The sequence below is a fragment of the Oryx dammah genome, unplaced genomic scaffold, assembly GCF_014754425.2.
Source record: "Oryx dammah isolate SB20612 unplaced genomic scaffold, SCBI_Odam_1.1 HiC_scaffold_4, whole genome shotgun sequence".
Classification (NCBI taxonomy): Eukaryota; Metazoa; Chordata; class Mammalia; order Artiodactyla; family Bovidae; genus Oryx; species Oryx dammah.
The window spans coordinates 47,936,987-47,962,468 of NW_024070188.1; the positions used below are offsets into that span (position 1 = coordinate 47,936,987).

At 42.9% G+C, this 25,482-nt stretch overlaps 1 protein-coding gene across 1 annotated transcript in view; it reads left to right on the plus strand.

The window, feature by feature from the left end:
* MDN1 (midasin AAA ATPase 1) overlaps positions 1–25,482 on the plus strand; it is a 142,331-nt gene that overhangs the window by 77,748 nt on the left and 39,101 nt on the right. Inside the window, exons 44-68 of the mRNA XM_040238799.1 lie at positions 896–1,055; positions 1,757–1,873; positions 2,654–2,862; positions 3,785–3,933; positions 4,282–4,493; positions 4,861–5,081; positions 6,326–6,439; positions 7,860–7,992; positions 9,298–9,413; positions 10,196–10,329; positions 13,037–13,194; positions 13,405–13,525; positions 13,875–14,085; positions 14,439–14,670; positions 14,941–15,067; positions 15,719–15,889; positions 17,507–17,721; positions 18,106–18,493; positions 19,494–19,603; positions 20,196–20,901; positions 22,189–22,350; positions 22,803–23,073; positions 23,845–24,080; positions 24,642–24,737; positions 25,364–25,458. Of these exons, the coding sequence (XP_040094733.1) occupies positions 896–1,055; positions 1,757–1,873; positions 2,654–2,862; positions 3,785–3,933; positions 4,282–4,493; positions 4,861–5,081; positions 6,326–6,439; positions 7,860–7,992; positions 9,298–9,413; positions 10,196–10,329; positions 13,037–13,194; positions 13,405–13,525; positions 13,875–14,085; positions 14,439–14,670; positions 14,941–15,067; positions 15,719–15,889; positions 17,507–17,721; positions 18,106–18,493; positions 19,494–19,603; positions 20,196–20,901; positions 22,189–22,350; positions 22,803–23,073; positions 23,845–24,080; positions 24,642–24,737; positions 25,364–25,458 (4,864 nt within the window). The remainder of the gene's footprint in view (positions 1–895; positions 1,056–1,756; positions 1,874–2,653; positions 2,863–3,784; positions 3,934–4,281; positions 4,494–4,860; positions 5,082–6,325; positions 6,440–7,859; positions 7,993–9,297; positions 9,414–10,195; positions 10,330–13,036; positions 13,195–13,404; positions 13,526–13,874; positions 14,086–14,438; positions 14,671–14,940; positions 15,068–15,718; positions 15,890–17,506; positions 17,722–18,105; positions 18,494–19,493; positions 19,604–20,195; positions 20,902–22,188; positions 22,351–22,802; positions 23,074–23,844; positions 24,081–24,641; positions 24,738–25,363; positions 25,459–25,482) is intronic.

Below are 25,482 nucleotides of genomic sequence, written 5' to 3' on the forward strand. Positions count from 1 at the left end.
TTGAGCCAAAGGCCCAGGGACCTCTTTCTGGATTTCTGGAGCCCTTTCCTTGAATAACTTTTTCCTTTTGAGTATCCTGCCTCTCATTCAGGTTGCCTCCATCTCCCTCAATTTCAGTTTGTGTCCTCAAGTCAGTGAGATCTCGAGATCTGTTTGAGTTTCCTCTCCCTTTGCTATCTGGAAATTACTTTCAGGCCGAAAGCCAGTCTATTATAGAGCCTCCTTCCCTTAGGTGTCACTGTTCTGTGCTGTCTGTTTTCTAGTGTCTGAAAGTAGTTGTGATTCATATAGTTTACCAGCTTTCTAGTTGTTGACACTGTGAGGTTAAGTCTAAACCTTGTTAATCCTTCATGGCTAGAAGCAGAAATATATTACCTTGTGATACGAAAAAGGGTTAGAATCAATTTCTAATAAGGAAGACTAATGGAAAAATTTCCAGGAAAGGGCTATATAAACTGTAGAGTAAATAAATACCAGTTGTTACTATATGTGATGTGGTCATTATAAAGGAAGCCTGGTTTGATGACATTAATTACATTGTGCAAACTTATAGCACTTTCATATGGTATAAATGCAGTAATAAGTAGAAGGCTTTATCCTTCCGCCATTTGAGAAATTAAAACAGGTAAAGATTATTTACCTTCTCTATCACCCTTGAGTCAACTCTTATCTAGCCATTCATTCAGAGAGCCCTTAAGAAGTAGGTTCTATTCCCAAACCTAATTTTCTTACTTGTTCAAACAAAAACAAAAATCCCTTTGTTTACCTTATTATGAAACTTTTAAGAACTGAGCCATACATTTCCAGCCTTCTTTTAATAAGCTCTTAGTTTTTTATTTTGTTTGTTTTTGATTGCCCTGGTTTGAAATTAAGTGCTATGACTGTGGCATTTCAGAGTTTGCCAAACTTGTGGAGGAGTTCCGAAGCTTTGGGGTGAAGCTTATACAGTCAGCCAGTGGCCACAGCCGTGGCACGTTCGAATGGGTTGACAGCATGCTGGTTCAGGCCCTGAAGTCTGGAGATTGGCTTTTGATGGACAATGTTAACTTCTGCAAGTAAGGACCTTCTGTTCAATCTTGAGTGGGTCTGACTGAAGTTTGGGATATGCTTGTCAAAGTAGAAACCCAGGTGGAAGCTCTACTGTTTTTAATCTACTGTTTTCTTAACTATAAGCACATCTTCTGCTATATTCTGTAGACTTTCCCTTGTGGTGAACAATGGTAGTTGGTCATTAGCGGCAAGATTTTCGTTCTAGCAGATAGTTCAGAGCTGAACTGAAGGCTAACAAAATTGGATTATTTTTTCCAATAAAAACTTCCTTTGAGTTACATATTTTCATTTAACCTCAGAAAACTTCCTTTTGTTAGGGTCATTCTGAAGTACAGATTTTTATAATGGAGGATCTGATAACAGCAGACATTTAGTAAATGTGCTTTCTAATTGTACCACTTGATTCTAAAGTAAGGAAAAGGACAAGCATGAAGCTGCTCTGCCTACACAGTGGGCACAGTACAGGTCAGAGGATGGGTTTCTCTACATTCTGAACATTTTCAGAATGTCCTCAATTAAAATCCAGTTATGTTTATGACTCTCTAGGCTGTGTGCCTTCAGGGAGTGAAAAAGGGTATTGATCAGCTAAGAGATCTTAATTCTGTCTGGGGGTTGGGGGTGGGTCAGGAGGAGCAAGAGGCCTGAGCCAGGGCAGCAGTCAGTGTGGAACTCAGGCCTGTCCACCATTTGGGTTCTCTCTGTGCAGCCCATCAGTGCTGGATCGTTTGAATGCTTTGTTGGAACCTGGAGGTGTCCTCACTGTTAGTGAGAGAGGAATGATCGATGGATCCACTCCCACCGTAACACCACATCCCAATTTCAGGTATTCCTGCCTCACAGTCTCAACCTGGATATCAGAGGTGGCCATGTATTAGGGCCTCCTTACATTTGTACACTCAGTCAGCAGAAAGATGAGGGTTGGTGGTGAAGGATGGAAGCAGGGAGACCCATTAAAAGCCTTTTGCAGTAGTTCTTGCACAAAATGATGGCTTACACTAGGGCAGTCAGATCAGTGGGACTTGCTGATGGGCTTGTGGGTTAAGAAGAGGAGGAAGCGATGATAGCACCTACGGTTCTGGCTAGAGTAATGAGGTAAATGGGGTGCTATTCATTGAAAAAGGGGAAAACTGGCAAAGAAGCAGGTTTGGTGCAAGGAGGGAACAGCAGGAATCAGCTGTTGAGTTCTGGGGGTACGGGTGAGCTAGATGTAGAAGTTGATGGACACCGACTATTATGAAGCTAAGTGTTTCTGGAGAATACACTCCTCTTTTTTGTTCTCTCTGTAGATGAGTTAGAATGATGCATTAGCACTGGCTGATTTGGGGAATATCTGAGAGGAAGAATTTTACAGCCCTCAGTACTCAAGGTGGAGACAGAATCCTTAGTTCCTTAGAAAGAGAAGCTGACTTGCTGTACTGATGCACTTGGAACTAGAGGCTAGAATGCAGATGAAGGCGGCATCTGTGAGTTGAGCCATCAGTGTCCAGCTCCTGATGAACAGCCACATATGCTTTGCCCTTGCCAGGTGTTGCAGAGCTACACTGTTGGTTGCACTGAGATTTTGACATCTTTTTCCCCCTCTTTGAATTGCTTGTACTACTAGACTTTTTCTCTCAATGGATCCTGTTCATGGAGAAATATCCCGAGCTATGAGGAATCGTGGACTTGAAATCTACATTTCAGGAGACGGGGACGGGAGCATCCCAGATGATCTAGATCTGAAAGTCCTACTGCACAGCCTTGGGTTGGTGGGGGACAGCGTGTGTGACACCCTTTTGGCTTTGCACTCAGAGACCCGAAGTGCTGTTGTAGGTAAGGTGCTTGACTTCCAGCCTCTGCAGGGTTTTATTCCTCTGGAAATTCATGTCATTCCACTTGACTGCTAGTCTAGGAGTTTTTGCATTTAGTGTACATAGAGATGGAAATGACCTAGAAAGCCTATTAATAATACAGATGTACTGGCTACTCTCCTCCTGCCCCTGCCCGCCAAGAGATTGGGTTCCGCCAGTCTGAGTGCGCCACAGGAATCACCATATCAAGAAGCTTCCCAGGGAATTCTAAGGCATGCAGTCAGAGGCCCATACTTGGAAGAATATTACTTTTGACACTGAGATTGGTGAAGGTTGTCCTGAAAATCTTTCACGGTCATCATTGAATCTCTTGAAGGCTGAATAAAGAGGGAACTTGGAATTGTTTAAAACAGACAGGTATTACTTCTTCTAAATGTCCAAAGATACAAGAAAGGGCAGTTAGGTACAATGTTGGCTGCTTATTTAAGCCTTATATTAGTTCTGCAAGCTATGTTTCCATTTTACAGATGAGACTGAGAGAAGTTGAGTAACTTGGGAAACCCACACAGTTAATAATGACAACTGAGTTGGATCTCAAAGCCCATGGTGCTTTTTGGTTCCATGCTCATTTTCTCCCTCTCAGTGTATCAGCTTTAGGTCTAGGCTATATATGGCCAGGCTTTATCATGTTTAAGTCATCTGGTCACTTCCTCACAATGTGCTGCTCCCTGAGAGGGAGTGGGGGAGGCAGGCTAGCAGGGAACGAATGTGAATGAATGTTCTCGCAGGTTCACCAAGTTCACTAGTGAGCCCCTTGGAGTCCATTTGGCTTTCTGAGATAAGTGCCTGGGTGGAAGTTTGATGTGAAGATGAAATTTGTCCATTTTCTCTGGAGACTTTGCAGAATCTGTTGCTTATGGATGTGCACCGTTTCTTCTTTACAGCTTCTCCAGAGTCCTCGGTGTCGAACCTCATTCAGACAGCCTCACTCATCGTGCAGTATCTGCAGCGAGGCCTGAGCTTAGACAGCGCATTTTCTAAAGCGTGCTGGGAAGCATATGTTCGCTCCCAGGCTTCCCCAGCAAACCAGCAGGTACTGTGAGGTGTCTGACACAGCTTTCGGCAGTACAACACTACAGAAGGTGGGAGGAACTCTGCTGGCAGCAACTTTAATGGCCTTAGAGAGCTCACCTGCAGTTATACTGCAACAGATCTGGTATCCAGGCACTTCTCTGGAAAATAGCGTAAATGTGATTAAATATGCCTTGAAACTTGCCTCTCAGCAGAAAAAGTGAAATTTTGTCATGTTGTGTATTGAGAAATGTGTCTTGACTGTTGAGAGGATCACAGGGAGCCTAGAAGACCGCCATTACTCCACTAGTTTTCGATAAGAGCTCTGTGTCTTGGGGACCATACACCATGTGTTTCTGCCTCCCACCAGCTCATGCAGGCTCTCCTAGAGAAACATGTTTCTTCGCTGCAAGCACACGAAACCTGGGGCAGCTCCCTTCTTGCCTTGGGGCTGTGGCCAGATTCTCTGCCCTCGGCTCTCTTCACTACAGAAGATTCTCACCTCTCTAAAGTCCGAGGCGACGGGCAGATCTTAGCGTATTGTCTCAACAGGCTGAGCATGAAAACAAGCAACTGGGCAAGGTTAGCGGAGCCTTAAGCTTGTGTGTGTCTCCCTTGACTTTTCCTCCCTCCCTCCCTTCCTTCCTGCTTTCTTCCTCTCTTTCTCCCGCTCTCTTTTTTTAGATGGTCCTGGTCACGACCCAGCATATTTGACCATAATGTTACGTGATCATTTTCCACATAGTTTCATCGTTTGTTGTGATATTATTGCTCCCTATTTATTATTTATTATAGGTACATGTTTTGATTTTTCCTCTTTGGAGGGAACTTATATATTCCCTGTTAACTCTATGATAGATTAATTATAAAGTTACTTGTCTTGGTTCTTTGAAATATGAAATGAAGATTTAACCCTAATACTAACTTTGTCTATTGTAATGAATTTCAGGATTCAGCCTCTTACTTTGCCAGACTTAGAGAAAATTATGCAGTCCTCCCACCCAGAGAACTTAAAGTTCACTTCAGTTGAAGTGGATACTTATTGGATTGATGAACCAGATGCTCTGGCTGTGGCTGTTAAATTGCTCATAGAAAGAGCAACCAATCAAGACTGGATGCTTAGAGTTAAATGGCTTTATCATTTAGCCAAGAATATGCCACAGGGGCTTGGTGAGTAAAGAAGCTTAATTTGTGTAATGAGGGAACTTATGTACACATACCCTGCTTTCATAACTCAGCAGTTGTTTTCTCTTCAACTACACAGTTAAAATTACATCTGGGGAAGCTCCTAACAGGATGTTTATGACTTAGCATTATTGTTTATTTAATTGTTAAAACATTAAGGTACACATCTACCCCTAGATGTTCCTGTTAGGTAAAAGACGACCAGGTACACCAAAAAATGTCTAACGGGCTTTAATGGCGAAGCGCTCCCGGGCAGGGTTCCCGGACGACCGGGGCAGGTCGAGGGAATCCGCGCCAAACCGCTTTGGGAGTTTGTTTATATATGCACGTTGCGAGGGATGGCTGGGCTAGCGGATGGGAGTTTGGATAGGCTGCTGGTTCGCGGCGTCGCGAGCTGATAGGTTTCTCTATGCAGCTGGGGCGGGGCGGCTTATGCAGCTGAGGTGGCGTGGTTCATGCAGCTGGGGCAGGGCGGCTTTAGCTGGTGGAGTGTGCTGTCCTTGGTCCCTGGCATCTGGGAGGCGCCCTCCGTTAGGGACTTCCCCCACCGGCGGGGGAGAGAAGGGGCGGCCCATCATGGCAACCGGGGTCCGACCTTACAGTTCCCTGAGAGAAACTTTTCCCCACGTAAACCTCAGCATTTCAGGAGCTGTCCAGCCTTCTTTCAAGTCCAGAAGGAAAATGTACTGTATTATGTTACTTTTAAGTTTTTGAACAGCTTGCTTTTTTTTTCCCCCCCCCCTGTACTTACTCTGTTGCACATGCATTCTTTCTGAAAAAGGGTTGTTTTTGGTAAATTTACTTCCCATAAAAGTACATAAGATTCTAAACTTACTTTCGTTCCAGTGGTCTAAATGATCATTCTTAATTTTTTTGTACGTTTTTCATTACAAGTAGCTTTAAAGGTTTTAAAGTACAAGAATTTGTGGGTAGAACTTGTTGACTAAAGTAATTGAGTTTATATGAGTTTTTCTACTCTAGGAGAATTTATAGATAAGCCAGTGTATGTGTGTATTATTGGGTGGTACATGTGATGTCTAAATATGTGTAGAGCGAAATTGGATACATATTCTCATCTGCTTTCTCCTGCGTGATAGCTGCTAGACACAGGTAGCTACTAAAACATAACCTGTGACGTGGCCACTGTGACAGCAGCTGTAGAACAGAAAGCTCGAATGGATGGCACTACTCTAAATGGTAACTAACATCTGCTTCTCCTTCCTCCACAGAGTCGATAAAGATTCATTTGGAAGCCAGTGCTGCAGCTCTTAGGAATTTTTACTCAAATTCTCTCTCATCTGGGGTCAGTAATGTCATCAAAATATTACAACCAAATGTAACAGGTACTGCACCTGCCTTGATTTCTAGCTCTCAGCACTCTTGTCCATTGAGTTCATGGGAAAAAGATCTGTCAGAGCTCCCACTTGTAACAGTTTTGAAAAGAAGACTCAGAGTATCCAGATACATATTCTGCTGCTTTTTTTTCAAAACTGTGTATTGATTCTCCAGTTTCTGATAAAGGATGGTGACATAGTGTAGTGGGAAGAGCACAGGAGTTGGAAGTCTGGGCTCTGGTCCCAACTTGGCCACAAACTGGCTTCTTGATTCTGGGTCCATCAGTCGTACTCAGCTGCCTTTGTTTGAAAAAATAAGGGAATCAAATTCATTCTTCTGGGGCCCCTTCAACTTGTAATAGTCTGTGATGTATTAGTAAGTACTGTTAAGAGAAAGAGTTTTAAACTGTGATCTCTTTTGAGATGAAGGTAAAATAGTACACGTTCAGTTTCTTCAGAAAACCTTAATGATGAAGTTATAAAGTCTTCAATTCAAAGTTACAAAACAAAACACAATGATAAAAGGAATAGCCATCCAAACTATCTAATCTTAAGTATACATATGACTACCTTGTGTACACTAAAGGTAATGGGGTAGATGGTTGGGCAGAAATCAAATGATAGAGAAAACTAAAGTCAGAGTCAGATTGTGGCTGAACTGAATTATGGCTTTCCATTCATGAAGGAACTTTGGTCTTTGGGAACATAGTTCTAGAGTAGAATGGTAGATTCCCTTCGTAGCAGCCTTGGCTTGCCCACTGATTGGCTCATCTTCCTTTTCCTTTTCAGCTGAGTACCTCTGGATCATGTAATCTTGCTAGATTTTGGGATATTGGTCCCCCCACTGTACCTTGCTATTCACAGTAGGCATTTATTTGTTAGTCTACTGTATTGTGGATGCCTTTAGAGCTTGAAGTACTCCACTGAGCCACCCAGCCACTCTCAAATTAACGTTCCCATCGTTTTGTCCTACCTCGTTCCCCTGGAATCTCCACCTCTGGAACAGGTCAGAGCCTGATGGCTGCTGCTGCACAGAGAGATTTTGATACCAAGTTTGAGCCAAAGGAGCAGAGGTGGCAGCAGCATATCCTGTAATTATAAAGAAATGGGTTTTAAGCAAAATAATCTTGAGTTGTTTTTCTTATTAAAGGCAAATTACTGAGGTGTGTTCCTTCATTTTCTGCCATGGAAGTTAGTTTTCTTGTGGTTAATGGCAAAAGATTGGGTAACTGAGTCCATGAATTCTTTTCCAACCAGTAATGGGACCTGAGCAAGTGAATGCATTGGTTTTGGAACTGTCACGGATTGAACCATTTCCATTTCTCTTCCCCAGCAAGACTGTCCTATGTGATCAAAGTAAAACAGTGAAATTTGCCAGACAGGGAGTTTAACTCCAGAATTCTACCTTTTCTTTTGTTCCTTAAACCAGATGAATCCGTGATCCCTCTGGATCCCCGATGGAACATGCAGGCTATGGACATCATCAGAAATGCGATGGACTTTGACCCACAGACAGACCAGCCTGAGCAGCTCTTTGCCCTTTTAGAGTCTGTTGCAAACAAGTAGGTGAAGCCTACTATTGTGGGCACTGTTTGCCTCACTGTACCCTGTGACTCTACAAATTGTTGTTTAATGGCTAAGTCATGCCTGACTCTTGTGACCCCATGGACTATAGCCCACCAGGCTCCTCTGTCCATGTAATTTTCCCAGGCAGGAATACTGGAGTGGGTTGCAATTTCTTTTCCCAGGGGATCTTCCCAACTCAGGGATCGAACCCACATCGCCTAAGAATACTGTTTATGTGTATTTAATTTTCTGAATCTGAGGAGTGCTGAGCGTCTGACGTGATTGCCTCTGTTACCACCTCTCCTTCAAGGTCTATGCACAGCGAAAAGTCATTCTGACCATGATGTCCTAGTGCCTTTAAATTGGCAGATTCTTAATAATTTAACAGGGTGCTTATTAATAGATACACTGGGAAGTATCAGTAGTGGGATTTGTTTTATGATTAATCTTTTATCACAGGATAGCTGTGTTTCCACTGTTTCCGGTGTGATTTCCAATAGCTTCCTGCATTTTCACAAGTTCTTTCCTCAACCATCTGTCCCATCAAATGGTGAAGGTCTATGTACATAGTCACATATAGTATAAATTTACATAATTGTTTTACAAGTCATTCCTCACTGTTTAATGTAATGACCAGTAATACTTTTTAATTGTCCATCAGTGTAAGAGATTTAGAGAAACAATTTTATAACTGAGGTATAACATGCATTACAGAAAAGTGCCACTAATGATGACTATATATCATTTTGATGAATTTTCACAAAGTGAACTCACTCGTGTGATACATAGTAACACCTCAGAGGGCCCCTTGTCCCTTCCCCCCAGCAACTCCCTCATCCTCCTCCCCGGGTAACTTCTAACATTGCAGATTAATTGTATGATGGCTGGTTTGGGGTTTTTTTGGTTGGGGAGTTGCTGCACTGAGAGGCTTTCGAAATCTTAGTTCACTGACCAGGGACTGAAGCTGGGTCATAGCAGTGAAAGCACCGAGCCCCAGCCACTGAACTGCCAGGGAGTTCCCTATGATGGCCAGTGCCGAGTCCACAGTGCAGCTTGTCAGACCATGGCAGAGCGACACAGTGGGGCCGGGCAGTTTACCGAACCCTCTGCCTTCCTCCCCGCCAGCTTAGTTGTCATCCTTGTCACTGCCCATCTCTCTAACCCAGAATTTGCAGAGGCCTGAGGGGAGTGACACACTGAGGGAAATTGATATTCCAAGGGTTCTTAGGATTCAGCAGATAGAGGCTATGATAAGTATTATGAACTGATCACTATTTGTTAATTGTGGAATCTCATTTCAGGACCATCATATATTTCGACCGGGAAAAACGGATTTTTACTGAAGCAAATTCGGTTTCTGTTGGTGGCAAAAAGTTAAGAAACAGCGTTTTGAGAATGTCCTTTGAATTCCATAAAGGTAAGGATGTTGCTTTTACCTTCTTCTGTTGCACATCTGGCTGCATGATGTTCCCGATGGTGAGAGGTTCCTCAGGTGCTGCCATGCTACTGATTCCTTTTGACTTGGTGGCCTGATTTTGACATCTTCCTTTACTCAGTATCTTTGACTAAGTACTTTTTTACATGTCCTTGATCTCATTTATTTATTTATTTATTTGGCCACCATGAGGTGAGTCTCTTGAGTGAGGAAAGGGAGGCACAGAGATGGTCTGGGTCACATCTCTAACAAGTAGCAGAGCCAGAGCTTGAGACCTGGTCTCTTGGCTGAAAAGTAAGAGCTCATAAGCATTTGGTTATGGGTTATTTTCTTCATTCTTCCTTTTTTTTTTTTTCAATTGAAAAGATAATGGTATTTCTTGGAAAACATTCAAACTGTAGAAGCATAAAAACAGAAAAAGTTTACTCCTGCAGTAGCTGCTGTTAATAGTAGAGATTCATTTGTATCTTCTCATATCTTCCTGTTATCTATCCATCTGGTCATATATGTAATATCTTAGAATTTGTTGTGTATTTAAACAAATGCTTTTTTAAAAAAATTGAAAAAAGTAAAAATAAAAAAAAATTTTGAGACATGAACATCTCTACGTATACATGCCTAACTTGCTAACTTACTAGGCAAAGATTTGCTTTCAACTTTGACCTTGACCTTTATACTGAGGGTAATGTTAAGTTCTAGACTGCTTTTGAAAATGTCTACAGAATTAAAACTGATCGAATGTTCTTATTTATACCAACTCTAAGATCCAGAGAGCTATCACAGCCTGCCCCATGAAATCGTGGTCAATCTTGCTGCTTTCTTTGAGCTTTGTGATGCGATAATCCTCCTCTGGGTACAGTCCTCTCAGGGCATGGTGTCTGATGCCAGTGTTAACGAGGTGAGGAGACGTACCTGTTTTTCTTTTAAGTGACATATTTCTTGGCAGAAAGATTTTTAGGGGAACAACTAACTTCAGTATAGTCATATGTCCAATATTATTTGAGAAATTGTTCTTGTGAATTTAAATAGATACACATATTTTAAAGCTGCATCAGGGTGTAATTGAGATAATAAATCGTACGTGTTTAAAGTGTACAAATTTATATTTTGACCTGTGTATACATGTGACGCCATTACTACAATCGTGACATTGAACCCGTCCATCACCCTCAAACCTTTCGTCTTCTGTTTTCTCTTCCTTTTTTCTGCCCTCCACCTCTAGCAGATATCCATTGATCTGCTTTCTGTTACTACAGCATTTTATATTGCTTTTATATTTCTATTTCTGGCATTTTATATTGTTTTTATCTGTCCACTTTCATTTAAAATCATTTTGAGATACATCCATATTGTTTTGTGTCTCAGTTGATTCCTTTTTATTGCCAATAGTCCATTGAATGTATACATAGTATAACTTATTTGTCCATCCACTTGTTGTTAAAATCATAATTTTAACAGTTATATTTTAGTTCACTTAAGCCTTCTTAGACATGATTGTCACATGTGGACTAAACTGGGAGTGAATCCAGATTATTCCAGTAATTATGATAAATTAGAATTGTAGGTCTTAAACTTTTTAGTCTCAAGACCCCCTCTCTTCCTCCCCATCCCCAAATCTCAAAGAACTTTTGCTTATGTGGTTACATGTATATGTACTGTATTAGGAAATAACGCTGAGAAATGTAAAAAATTATGTGATGTAATAATGTAAAAAATAATTATTAGTCTGTTTAAAAACCCAGTAACAAATTCATGTTAACATTTTTAATGAAAAAACCATTTTCCAAAACAAAAATTAAGAATGGAACTATGTTACATTTCTACAAATCTCTTCATGTCTGGCTTAACAGAATGAAAGCTGGTTTCTCACACCTGTCCCTGATTTGCTCTCTTACGGTATGTTGTATGGGTTGAAGTTCGTGAAGAGAGGTTGACCTCTATTTCATGTTGTTAAGAGCTTAGAAAGTGAAGGCTAGTTTAATAAACATTCCCATGTAATTGTGGATGTCCTTTGATCCTGTACCACAGCTTGACAAGTGATAGTTTTGTAAAGGTTACTTATTATGTGGAATCTGAAAAAATAGTGATCTTGTCATGTGTTAAAATTCACTGGCCTGGCATGCACTTTGGATGGACTTTATCCTTGCATGTTACCCTTGTGTAAATTTGCAGCTTGTGCATTGGTAATTTGGAAAGTATTGTTAAGTGAGTTAGCAGATCTTCCAAATGTTGGCACATTTCATTTTCCAATATAAATTAAGTCATACTCTTGAAAAATTACCACAGACATCATCAGAAAATCTTTAAGTATTGGGAATTTGTCAAGCTCTTAGTTTTTCGGAGTTCTGAGCTTTGCTTAAAAGTTTTGAGTGTTATTTTCGGCAATCTTGCTTTTTTTGAATTGACAGATTGACTTCATTCATTTTCTACACGCTGTTTGCCAGATACCCAATCAGAGTTTGTCTGCCACCCCAGCCCCTGCCCTTTTTTTTTGGTACCATCAGTGCAGATGTCACCATAGTAAAGAGCACAAATAATATGATATTATTATGAAAATAGCTTTGACATCATGAAACTGGAAAGATTATAGCTAATCTGGAGACTACTTTGCCATAAAAATACATAATTAGAAGAACAGCAATGTTGGAAACTCAGAGTACCTGATTTTTGCATTACAACACTACATTAATGAAAACAGTAGTTATTGTCATAAGGATAGACATAGACTAATGAAATAAAAGAATTCAGAAATAGACCCTCAAATATTAATATATGGTGAATTAATTTAATGAGAAAAACAACTCTTTAACAAATGGTGATGAAAAAACTAGATATTGATATTATAAATATGAGCCTTTATCCCTGCCTTATGTCAGAAAAGTTAACATCAAAATGGATTATAGAGCTATGTCTAAAAGCTAAAGTTAATAAACCTCTAAAAGAAGACATAGAAAATATTCACAGCTTGAGGATAGGCAAAGATTTCAGGGCATTCTTCAAAAAAGAAAAATTGATGAATTCAATTTAGCCAAAATTAAAAATGGTTCTTAATAGACAGCTTTAAGAAAATGAAAACACTAGGAGACATTGTTTATAAATTGTATATAAATTGTTTAAACCAAAGTAATAGCCCAGTTTTAAAAAGGAGCAAGAGAATTTGAGTAGATGCTTCTCAGAAGATAATGAATACCCACTGAGAACTTGGAAAATTTTCTGTATCATTAGTTATCAAGATGTAAATTGAAACCACAGTGCAGTTCCACTCACCAGAATGACTAAGGTTAAAAACTGAAACCCACCTACACTGCTGGTTGGGATTCAAAATAGTGCAGCTTCTTTGTAAAGCAAGTTGTGATTTCTTGTAACATTGGATATACACTTACCACATGACCCAGTGATTCTATTTTCCCCAATAGCTCTGAACTTCCAGTAATAGAACGAAAGATCTTTGCCTCTCTGACTGCCTTAATATCCCTAAAAATATTCCAGGCAAATGCTAGATCTTTAACATGTATATCTTGCGTATTGGTGGACGATTGATGTCTGTGTTTTGTGTCCTTTACTGTGAGATGTTTGTGAGCAGTCTTGATTTGCTTTGTTTTTAGATCTTGGGTTCTGTGCGGTGGCGTGACCGGTTTTGGACTGTGGCCGACACAGTAAAAGTAGATGCCTCAGGCCTGGCCTTGCTCGCCCTTCACTGGCGCTGGGTTTTAAAACATTTGGTCTGTCGGATCCCCCAACTGCTGATGAACCATGAAGACAAGTAAGACTCATATTTAGAGAAACAGCACCAGTATCTACAGGATTGATGTTTGGAAAGGAAATGTGTTTCTTCTTACTTTACTTTGGTTTGCTCCCTCCTTGACTTGTCGGTGAATGTAGATCTAGTATAAAGTATATACAGTGCCCCTTAATATCCAGCACTTCCCTTTTTACTCACCTCCCTTCTGCCCCTTTATCTCCTCTGCTGAAGATACTACAAAGAGGTTCAGACTGTTTCAGAACATATTCAGAATTGCTTAGAGAGCCCAACTGGTGGATTCGCAAGTGTAAAGAAGTTGCAGAAGTTCCTGGGACGACCCTTCCCTTTTAAGGTACAATTTGGAAGCATGTAGTAAACACAAAGGTTTGACCTCTTCTGAAGCTCTGAATGTGGGCACTGCCATTCAACTAGACTCAGCCCTGCCGGCAAATTTTTGAATGTTCAGTGAGCACTATTTACTGATTTGTTAAGTGTTATTGTTTTACATAGTCTTGAGACTTTTAAGGTTGAGCAGACTTTTAACTTTTACTGTAAAATATCCTTAGAGCAACAGGAGTAAACCAACTTTATGTTTGTAGAAGCATCGAGGAAACATAAAAACTTTTTCAGACATGAATAGGCTTCTAAAGAGAACCACTTTTCTCCTCTGTAATAGGCTCTCCTGGGTTTTATTGTTTTAGGACGAGCTGGTCGTAGAGTGTTTTTCACAACTGAAGGTCTTTAACAAAGCTCTTACCATCAGAGAGTGGATGCCTGCTCTTGGGGAGAGTGGATGGCAGGAAGACATTAGTCGGCTCCAAATGGTTGCGTCTGAAGGGACATTAAAGAAAAGTCTCCTCCGGGCCTGGGGTTTGGTCCTCCAAGCTAATATTCTGGAAGATGTCGATTCAGGTGTGTGGCTAGCTGACAGTGGTTCTAAGCATGTCCTCTGCAGCCAATAAGTTGTTTTTTTTCTTTTTCTTTGTCAGTAAGTTTTAAGAAGTTCTCCCTTAAATATTCTCCTTCTATTCCCGCCCCCCGCCCCGTATACTATAGCGACCACTAAATAAGTGTCAGGCATAAGGTTAAACTTTACATACATTATTTAATTCTATCATTGTAATTGTGTAGGTATTAATAGTATTATTTAACACATGAGAAACTCAAGTTCAGGTAAAGTTGAACTCAAGTTAAGCTCATAGTCACATAACTGGCTGTTGGGAATCTGAGCCTGAGCACTGACTGCTGTGTATCTTTTTGTCCAGATACATTGAAGAATCTTGTGAATGCTCAGCATTTAGAACTAAAAGCCAGAGGAATTTCACTTGGTTTTCTGGAGAAGAAGCACAGTGAAGCTTCCTTCCTGTCGCAGCCAGATTTTAGCTCCTTAATCCAGCTCACCAGGAGTGTTCAGCTGTGGCCTGTGATGGAATACCTGGCTATGCTTTGGCAGTATAAAGTCACAGCTGATTTTATGACACAGGCTTGTCTGAAAAGGTGAGCCATCCTTCAGGGTTTTTTCCTTTGGGGCAGCTTATTTTCTTGGAAGGTTATTCTGTATATTCTACATTTAAAACAAAGCACAGCCTTTTCTTGAGGGGGAGTAGTTGCTGAAGCAGAGGGAGGTCATTTGCCACTTTGGAAAGCCAAAAATTCTTGATTCTTTACCTATTTTGTGTGTGTTCCATCTCCCCTTCCATAGCAGTTTTCTAATAGTTCATGGAAAGCCTACAGCTCACTCTCTCCCCCTCTCTATTTCTTGAGCAGGTCAAGCAAACACCAGCAGCCTCAAATAGATGAGGAGATAAGCCATCACATCACATTTTGTCTTAAGTACACACCAGTTGCTCCTCAAGAGCTTCGAGACTTTTGGTCCTTAGTGCACCATCAAAAGGTAAAAACCAAAGTCAAAATCCTTTGCACTGTGAACTGATTAGATTTTCTGTAGCACACTGGTTGCAGAACATTGCAGAATAATCTTAAAAATTGTATGTTGTAAAACTAATCTTTTCTGAATTAAGTTTCAAAGGGGAGAACTTTGAATGTTTTTTGCAGTAATATTCTAGACATTTTCCTGCTCTTATCACAGTTTCATTCCATTTGGTTCCCAGTTAAATAAGGCTAAAATATTTGCTAATTTTTATTTTATTTGTTCAAAAATGTATTATCAGTGTTTTTTACTCTTCCATAGAGAGTAACTTGTTGAATATGAATAATGGTAAATTGTAGTTACTATTATTTCATTAGTACAACCTTAAATTTTTTTGGATAATGTTTTATTCATTTATTTTGATACATAATTATGTGATTATTTTCATTACATTTTCACATGCACTCTTACAAAATCAGATCTCATGTTTTATCCAAGTATAAATAGGTTAAATAATGTGACTAAGATGATTGGGGTGGCAGAAAATCAGAAACATTAGGATTAATAATCTTTAAATCCATGTTAGTTCTGGATGATGTTACAAGACAGAGACCTTATAACTGGATTTATAGAATCTTTCTCGAATACTCTCTTATTGGTTAATTCTATCTCTAGATGACTGCTGAAGAAAGGATCTCTTTGTGGTCTGAGTTATTTAATTCCACATTTACATCTTTCTGGAGCAGCACCGTGACCACACATCCAGAGTACTGGCTGACGTGGAACCCTCTGCCTGGTGAACAGCAGAGGGAGACGCCGAGATCTCTTCTGGACCCCACATTAAAGGTTTGTTGGCAGAAAATTTTAAAAATGTTTGACAATAGAAAAAATTTCTCTTGTGTAATCAAAAGCAAGGCTACTTCCTTGGTTCACATAGTATGTCATGAAAATTTGCACCTATCACCCAGCTTATTCTTTCTAAGATAGTCCACTGTCCTGCTGTGCTGCAAAGCATTTTATCACTTTCTTATTGATAAGCTCTGAAATTTCTTGCCTATCCTCTTGCTTCCTGTAGCAAGCACCCCTGCATCAGCTACCCTTGTATAAGCCTTTGTCTACTTGTCTGCTATTTCCATGGATTGTGATGAGACTTGGGATTTAACCCGTGGCCAAAGTGTCTGCACATTTAAAGAGATTTATATATGTTCTCAGAACATCTAGGGAAGTAGGTTTTGTTTTTCACTCTTTCTGCTAGGAGATGGTGAAGAGGGAAGACATGAAGTAGGCATCACTTCTCATGTCCTGTGTTTCCATATCTTTACCCCACTCGGTGTCATTAGTACTTTGAATTATTACCAGTCATTCACTTTAGAACGTGTTTTAATTTGTATTCCTTTGATTTTTGTTGAGATAGAGCATCTTTATATATGTATATTGTTTGTTTTTATTTCTTTTTCTGAATTTTCCAGTCATGTTTATTGCCCATTTTGTTTAAAAAGAATCATTAAACATCATTTTATTAATGAAGATCTCATTATATATTATCCATATTAAACCTTCACCTAACATGGTTGGAAATATATTTCTAGTGTTCTATTTTCTCACCGGTTTGAAGATGTTTTCTTATATTGCACACGTTTTATAGTTTTCAAATACACCAGCCACTTTCTACTTTCTGGCTTTGATGTGCTTTTAAATAAGTCCTTCTTCACTACCCATAGAGTTAAAAACCATTTGTTCATATTTATGTTTATGTCAGTCTCATCAGAATGTCTTCTTTTGTGAGGTAGGGAATGTACTTTTTTTATCTTCTACAAACAAATATATCCAAAAGCAGTATTAACAACACTAGTTTCACCTAGCTCATTCTTTCCATCTTATTTGAAATGCCACTTCTGACACAGTAGTTTATTCCCACAAGTTTTCATGGATGTAGGACTCAGCTCTGTTCCATTCCTATATCAAAACTGATTGCTTTAGTATGAGACATCTCAAAGCCTTTAGTGTTAAGCCTATGGATCACCAGGAGTTGCATGCAGTCGAGGTTTGCTTTCCTGTGGGTCTCACCCCTAACCTGTTGTCATGAACACTATTCCTGTGTCCCAGATTAACAGTCCAGGAAGCAGAGGCTTGTCCCTGGCTCATCTGTTTGTCTTCTAGCACTTTCCCCTGCCTCCAAGTCTCAGCTTTCTGTAGTGTGCCCCCAGCCCTGCCGCACAAGTGGTCTTGCTGATGTCCAGGTGTGAGGGGTTTTCTCTTGCTTGACAAAAGCTACCCCTGCTCTTCGTTCATAGAGAATGGAATCCTTCAAGGGCCCACTGCACCCGACCCCACTCTGCCAGTCTGGTCCTGTCTCAGGATTACGGTTACCTGTTCCTGACAACCTGAGGTGCACCAGTGCTGCTTGTTGAAACGCCATTAGTTAATTTCTAAAAGTTAACTTGACTCCTCTCTCTCCCTCAGGGTCCTGGAAGTCTCAGTAGAGCTCTGTTCTCCAAATGCTGCTTTGAGATCGTGACCAGCAGCTGTAGAGCAAGTCCCTGGGATGTGAGCGGCCTCCCCATCCTGTCGTCCTCGCATGTCACCCTGGGGGAGTGGGTCGAGAGGTGCCAGCAGCTCCAGGATGTCAGCTCGATGCTCTGGACCAACATGGCTGTCCCGGTGGTGGCAGAGTTCAGGTATCCCCTCTACCTGGGTAGACGGTACAGCTCCCATCTTTCCTCCAGAGTGTGTCATGGGGACCTCGGTCAGAGCTTGCTTGGGTGGTGGCTATTTCCAGTGGGTGGAGGAAAGGTGTTTTTTGGCTGAATGAGCAGGTTTTCAGTCCATAGCAGAGACTGCTATGAGCTGGCCAGCCCCTCTGCCAGCTGTCAGTGGATTGTCACCAAGCAGGTGGTGCCTAGAAAAACATATCAGATTGAGACTAGAAATTCATCTCCAGGTGTAGTCTGGAGAGCAGTGTAGTCCGCCTTGCTGTTTTCTGGAAGAACGAACACTAGTGTAAGAAAGAAATGCCGGTGACTGCAGTGCAGACCCCAGTAAGTGCTCCCTTGTCCCCACAGACGCACTGATTCCCAGCTCCAGGGCCTGGTGCTGTGCTGGCATCTGGCCGGCCTGGCAGAGCTGCTCCCCGAGCCCCGGCAGCAAGAGCATGTGCACAACTGCAGGCAGCTGCTGCTCAGGGACAGCCAGGCCTTCCAGCACGTGGGTGAGACTCTCGGGGACCTGGCCAGGCAGGAGGCGCTGCCCAAGGAGCTGCTGTGCCTCCTGCTTACCTCTCTGCGCCACTTGTTCGGGGAGGTGGAGGGCAAGCGTGACCTGCCCGAGCCAGCCCGCCGTGGGAGCCTGTGGGTGAGCCTGGGCCTGCTCCAGATCCAGACCTGGCTTCCCCAGGCGCGCTTCGACCCCGCCGTGAAGAGGGAGTACAAGCTCAAGTATGCCAAGGAAGAGGTAGGAGGGAGGGTTGGAATGTGGGCTGCATCCTGGCTCGCTGGCTTTGCTTAGCGTGGTACTCCTTTCACTCCCTCTGGATGCTCAGAGCACAGGGGACTGATGTGCATAAGCTACCCTGTGACGTTCCAGGAGTGTGTTCTGTAGACTGTGTTATCCTGTCTGTGGTTTCCTCTGAGTAGGGTCAGGCACCACGAGGGGTTATATAACCACCATGCTGGCTATATGCCACCGATAGATAGGCTCTCCCAAACACTCATAGTATCCCTCACCATCTGGATCCCTCTACCTAGATTAAGTTTTGGATATTTGGATTTGAGTAACTTCCTTAGCATGGGTATAGTATTCCTTAAGGGCTTTCCCAGATGGCTCAGTGGTAAAGGATCTGTCTTGCCAGTGCAGGAGACACAGGAAATGTGGGTTCGATCCCTGAATTAGGAAGATCCCTTGGAGATGGGCATGGCAACCCATTCCAGTATTCTTGTCTGGAGAATCCTCATGGACAAAAGAGCCTGGTGGCCTACAGTCCATGGGGGTCACAAAAAAGTCTGACACAACTTGGTGACTAAACAACAACAATGAGTAGACCTTAGGTTTTGAACTGTTGATGTTTGTTATCCAAAACTCAAGAATTAGGTAGATTCAGATAATGTGATGTACTTCTTGCTCTTTGAACTCCCAACCAAACTCAGGAACTGAGTATGTTAAATAGTAATATATTAGACCTATATTTTGAGGAAGGAAAATTAAATTAGTTGGGGTGAAGGGCAGGCTGCTATAGCAGACTCAGTAGTTCATTGGCATCAATAAGATAGTTTCATTTCACCTGACAGCTCTGAGGTGAGTGGTCCAGATTAGTGGAGCAGAACCCACCCCCCAACCGTTGGGTCATTCAGGAACCCAGGTTCCTTCCATCCAGGGAGCAACCCTCCCTCAGGGCTGTGTGTCTCAGGCCTGGTCCTAGCTGGGCGCAGCAAACCAGTCTCTCCTTTTCTGCTAGTTACACCAGCTACAGTGTGAGTGGAAGACCCGGAGCCTCTCATTCCAGCTGCAGACTGGAAGAGACCTGGAAAATGAAGTCATCCTCAGTCATTCTCACCCTCACATCAGGTAACACTGTAAAGTGATGATTATTTGAACTTGGGATTATCAGCTAGAATCTTCTTTTTAAAGTGTAATTGCAGTGTTAACCTGAGGTTATGATCTACATCTGTGAGCTCTGTTAGCAAGTAGATCCCAAAGCCACAGTTACAATCAGGAAAAATACACCCTGTGAAAGCAGGGGGAGGACTTATATGGAGCCAGGAGAGTTGAGAGCAGAACTTCTCAGTGTGGAAGGAGTTGGGTGCGATGACGGGCACCAGGGGATCTGTTACCTTAGGAGGTACTATTGAGTGGGTTCTGAGTTCCACCAGCTTCACACCTTGGGTAGACCACTCAATGCCTTACACCTCAGTGCCCTGTCTGTAAAAGCAGGATAATAGTGCCTGCTTCAATGAGATGTACATCCAAAGTGCTTGACTACATGGGTTATACACGGTAAATGCTGTAGATGTATAATCCGTTCTCATTGTAATTGTCAGGATATCATCATTGTATGCCTCAGAAGCTGAAATGCTTTCCTTCTGTTTCCTAAGAGCTCAGTCTAGATTTGTTATTTTGCCTCTGATGGAATTTGCATGTGGTGTTGATTTGCCTTTAGGTTGCTTCGCCAGAGAATTGATCAGCTGGAGAATTTAATCTGCAGCCTGTCCAAGAAGCAGGCCTGCCGGCCCCCGCTGCCTACATATGAGGCCCTGGTGCAGGAAATCCATCATTACGTCAGCAGCATTGCCCAGGCCACCGCCGTTCAGGATCTGCTCACGCGGCTCCTGCAGGCCCTGCGCTCGGATGGACCTCGGGCCGCCCAGGTGGCCCAGAACCTTTTGAAGGAGGAGGCCTCCTGGCAGCAGTCGCACCACCAGTTCCGGAGGCGGCTGGCCGAGGAGTTTGCCCTGTACCCAGACGCGACGGCCCCGCTGCAGGCCTCCATCCTGCAGCTGCAGCACGGCATGCGGCTGGTGGCGGGCGAGGTCCATGCCTCACTCCAGGGTGGCCTGGCTGGCGCAGACAGGCTGGGGTCCCTGGCCACATCCCTGCTGTCTTTCCCATCGGTGGGCCCTGCCTTCCCTACCTACTATGCCCACGCAGACGCTCTGTGCTCTGTGAAGTCGGAGGAGGTGCTGCGTGGCCTCAGCAAGCTGATGCTCAAGCGCTCGGGAGGACGGGAGCTGGAAGAGAAGGGTCAGAGCCCCTGTGCAAGCCGAGAACAGCTGCTGCTGAACGCCCTCCTATACCTGCGCTCCCACGTGCTGTGCAAGGGAGAGCTGGACCAGCGGACCCTGCAGCTCTTCAGACATGCATGTCAGGTGAGCCCCAGCAGGCTGCCGGGGACACAAGCAGGGTGCCTGCAGGACACTTGCTGTGCCTGACATAGATGAGATCGTGTGGTTAGAGAGTGGGGATCAAGTAGCTGTTTCTTACTCTTTCACATTTAATTGTCAGGTTTAGGGGCCTTTGTTAGTTTTTAAGAGATCAAAAGAAATTATTAGTGATGTCAGTCCTTTGTGCCTGATGCACGTTGCAGATGGTCTCTCCTAGTTTGTTGGTGTTGAATTTGTTTACAATGGGTTTTGCCATGTAATGATATCAACTTTTATTAACATTAAGAAAATAACTTCTGCTTTTCTCCCTTACCAACAAAAGCAATTTGTTCTGATTGTAGACAGTTAAAAGAATAAGTATAAGCTAAATTGTTAGATTCTACCACTTAAAGCCATATGAACCATATGAACTGTTAGCACATTGGTATATTCCTATCACTAAATATTTACATTTGTATGTGAAGTCTTTTTGCTAATTTAGAAGAGGAAAAAACCCAAACCAGTGCCATTCTAAGAAAAGTCTTAAAGCAAGATTTTTGGGTAAAATTTCAAGAAAGCAGAATTGCTGAGACAAAGCTTAACTGCTTGCTTAGACTTTTGATACAAACTGTCTTCCTGAATGGAGGATGCTCATGTCCTCAGTCCTCCTCAATACTTAAAGGGCTTTATGGCAACCCACTCCAGTGTTCTTGCCTGGAGAATCTCAGGGATGGGGGAGCCTGGGGGGCTGCCGTCTCTGGGATCGCACAGAGTCGGACATGACTGAAGCGACTTAGCAGCAGCAGCAGCAGCAGAGGTAGTAGGGGATTTAGGAAATGTCTGGTAAGGTGTGGCCGTTTTGCCTGATTGGTTCCCCAAGAACACCCAGTCCCCAGTCTATTTTCTCTTTCCCCAATCCATGGGCCCTCCATCTCCCTGAGGTGCTGGCAAGTGCAGTCTGCATCACACGCCCACTTTGCTGACCCCTAATACAGAGCACCACCCACTCCTCTCAGCAGGTCCCCAGTCCTGCAGATTTTCACCTGCAAAATTGTAACAATACAGCAAGGGAGAATTTAGGAAAATCAGTTTGCTGCAGATACATAGTTTGAAAACAGCCCATTTACTCTCTGCTACATGGAATTTAGTTTCTTGGATGTTGTCATTTATTTGTTTTTGAACCCTGGTGTTTTGTTTTCACAAGAAATGAAGAGATAACAAATCCTGCCTTTGTTCACTATAAGTGCCTGAGCAAAGGTAAATAAGGTTCTGCTGGAATGTGTGATTTTTCAGGAAATCATCAATGAGTGGGATGAGCAGGAACGCATAGCCCAGGAGAAGGCGGAGCAGGAAAGCAGCTTGTACAGATACCGGGGCAGGACCCCCAGGACAGCCCTGAGTGAGGAGGAGGAGGAAGAGCGGGCCTTCAGGAGCCAGTTCCCACTGCACGAGAAGGTGGGCAGTGTGCTCCCCTGGTGCCACACACCTCACCTGTGAATGGTTGGGGTTTTTTTTTCCCTTCCAGTTTTACTGAGATATAATTAACACACAGCACTGTTTGAGTTTAAGGTGCTGAGCATAATGATCTGACTTCTATCTGCCATGCAATGATTACCACAATAAGTATAGTGAACACCCATCACTCATATAGATATAAAATAAAATAAAATTTTTTTCCTTGTGATGAGAACTCTTAGGATTTACTCTATAACTGGCTGCAACACTTGGTTAGCTGCTGTTACATTCCCTTTGAACGATTTTGTAATTTTTAAAATAACTTCTTAATGCACATAATTTGCTACTTCATCTTCTTGATCATTCACACTCCATCCCTCCCCATTGCTTTTAGTCTGATCAGAACTGGATTTTGATTTTCACAAGTTCAATTGCTCTAATGTTATTTACAGGACTTCGCAGATATTTTGGTAGAACCCACATTAGAGGAGAAGGGACCTTCAGGTGGGCAAGAAGAGGAGGCCACCCCTGGCCCCACCGTCCTGTCACAGAGCTCCATGCAGGCTGTGATGCGCATCCACCAGCAGCTGTGCCTCGGCTTCGCCCGGTCCCTCTGGTACCAGCAGAGTCCGCCGCCCCACGGGGCAGAGCATTACCTCAGCCTGTTTCTGTCCTGCTACCAGACGGGGGCATCTCTCGTGACACACTTCTACCCCCTGATGGGTATGGTGGTTTACTTCTCTTTAGCTCTTGGGAAATCAGAATGAGTCAATGTGATTGCTGCTTCTGGAACAATTAAAACTGCTACCTCCCTGTTTTTGCTAAGTTCGAATTGATGGCATTTCCTTAACTTAAGGGACTTAAAGCTAATTCCAAAATCGATGTAAAATTCTGCCATAACCATGCTCATCCTTTGAATACTTTGGGTTAAAGGGATTAAGAAAGTAAGGATACGCTATAAGTTTTAATGGTCTTGTTTCTCCACATTATTTCTAATTTCCCTCTAACAGCTTTGGTGCTTTTCTAATGAAATCATGTATTTCTGGGAGTAGCCCGGGAACTCAGAAATTAATTTCACAGGGTATGGTTTGATGCAGTTTCCTACATAACCTCATGATTTGCTCCATGCAATTAGGAAGGAAGCTTTCATTCTGCCTCTGTATCTCATGAAAACAAAACACCATGGTTTAAGTAGGAAAGAAGCTTTCATTTCTGCCAAGAAGAGCCCCCAAAACTGGGAATTTGAATCCTTCAAACCAAACTGCACCCTCTTTGATTATGTGGAGGCAGGATCTGTGTATCCTGAAACTTGGCAGGTTTTGGTGACCACTTAATATCAGAGTCACAGTCTCCTGGGCTTGTGTTGCTTTGCGGGTGAATGGCATTGCAACATCTGCTTCATTCAGTCCCAGTCATTCTTTGTTTCTGTGTGTGTTTCCAACATCTTTGTAACTTAACACCGACTTTACTGTGATCTTGTTAATAACTTCACAGGAGTTGAGCTGAATGACCAGCTCTTGGGCAGCCAACTTCTGGCCTGCACCCTGTCCCATAACACTCTCTTTGGGGAAGCAACCTCAGACCTGATGGTGAAGCCTGACGGACCCTATGACTTCTACCATCACCCCAACATCCCAGAAGCTCGGCACTGCCAGCCTGTGCTTCAAGGCTTCTCAGAGGCTGTTCACCAGCTGCTGCAGGATTGGCCTGAGCACCCAGCGCTTGAGCAGGTAGGGTGGTGGTGGGGAGGTGGCTTCTCATTGTCCCAGGTGCATTGACTTGCACAGTGGTGACAGAGGTTTTACAGAACATGGTTCAAGGAGGCACTATTTCCTGTAGGATGAATATTCACGTTTGTAATGCTGCTTGTGAATGGTGTTTGAGGTTCCACTTACTTTATCTGTCGCTCAGGGTTTGCCATCCACATATGAAATGCTGCTGTGTTGCTCTTTATTCAGACACATCCTTATGTAAACAAGGGTCTGGCTCTTTCAAGCTTGGTAGTTTTAACTCAGACCCTTGTTCTGTGATCTTCAGCTAATTCTGTAATAACTTATAACAGAGTAATAATAGCAATTACCTTATCAAACTCGTCTCACTTCCAGAGTAATACAACAGAGAAAGTGTTTATCTTGGGCAGGATGCGCAGCCCTGGAGTTTTACCCACAGCATTCATGAGTGCCTGTGAAGCAGGGCCTTTGCGTGAAACAGGCCCGTCTTCAGTACCCTGTGATTGTGGGCAGTTGATAGTCCCGTGAGCATGCCCAGATCTTTTTCTCTCCCCACTGCAGCTGCTGGTTGTAATGGACCGAATCTGTAGTTTCCCACTTTCCAGTCCCATCTCAAAGTTCCTGAATGGCTTAGAGATCCTTCTGGCAAAGGCACAGGTAAGGGGATTCTCTCTCTAGTCCTCATTTTAGTTTGTCATCAACTGAAGAGATTCTCTTATTGTTTGAGTTGGCCTTCAGAGTGGCTGGGTGTTTGCACTCTTCACCCCCCCAGTCCTCTCATAGCCTCTGAAGTGGCTGGTGCTCCCCTGATTTTCAGATTAGGGTTCTGGACCTTAAGGGGGTCACGTGACTAACAATACAGAGATTCAGACTCAGGTCTCCCAAATCCTGTGCTGTTTGCTCAGCTGGAGGTTAGTCAGGATGGTCATACATTGGTGCGTGCATGCATGCGAAGTGGCTTCAGTCATGTCCGACTATGTGACCCTATGGACTGAAGCCCACAAAGCTCCTCTGTCCATGGAATTTCCCAGGCAAGACAACTGGAGTGGGCTGCCATTTCCTCCTCCAAGGGATCTTCCTGATCCAGGGATCAAACCCATGTCTCTTAAGTCTCCTGCACTGGCAGGTGGGTTCTTTATCACTAGCACCACCTGGTACATCAGTATACAAGTTGTTTAAGGTTCCAGTGGTCTCTGCTTAAGAAAAATCAAGGATGTTCCTGAGGGAGGAGGTGATTAGGGGACTGAATAATGCTGTAGTGAATTTCTTCTGTGTCTCGTCAGGATTGGGAGGAGAATGCAAGTCGAGCCCTGTCTCTGCGGAAACATCTTGATTTGGTCAGTCAGTTGATCATCCGTTGGCGTAAACTGGAACTGAAGTGAGTGATCATTTGTCACTCCCC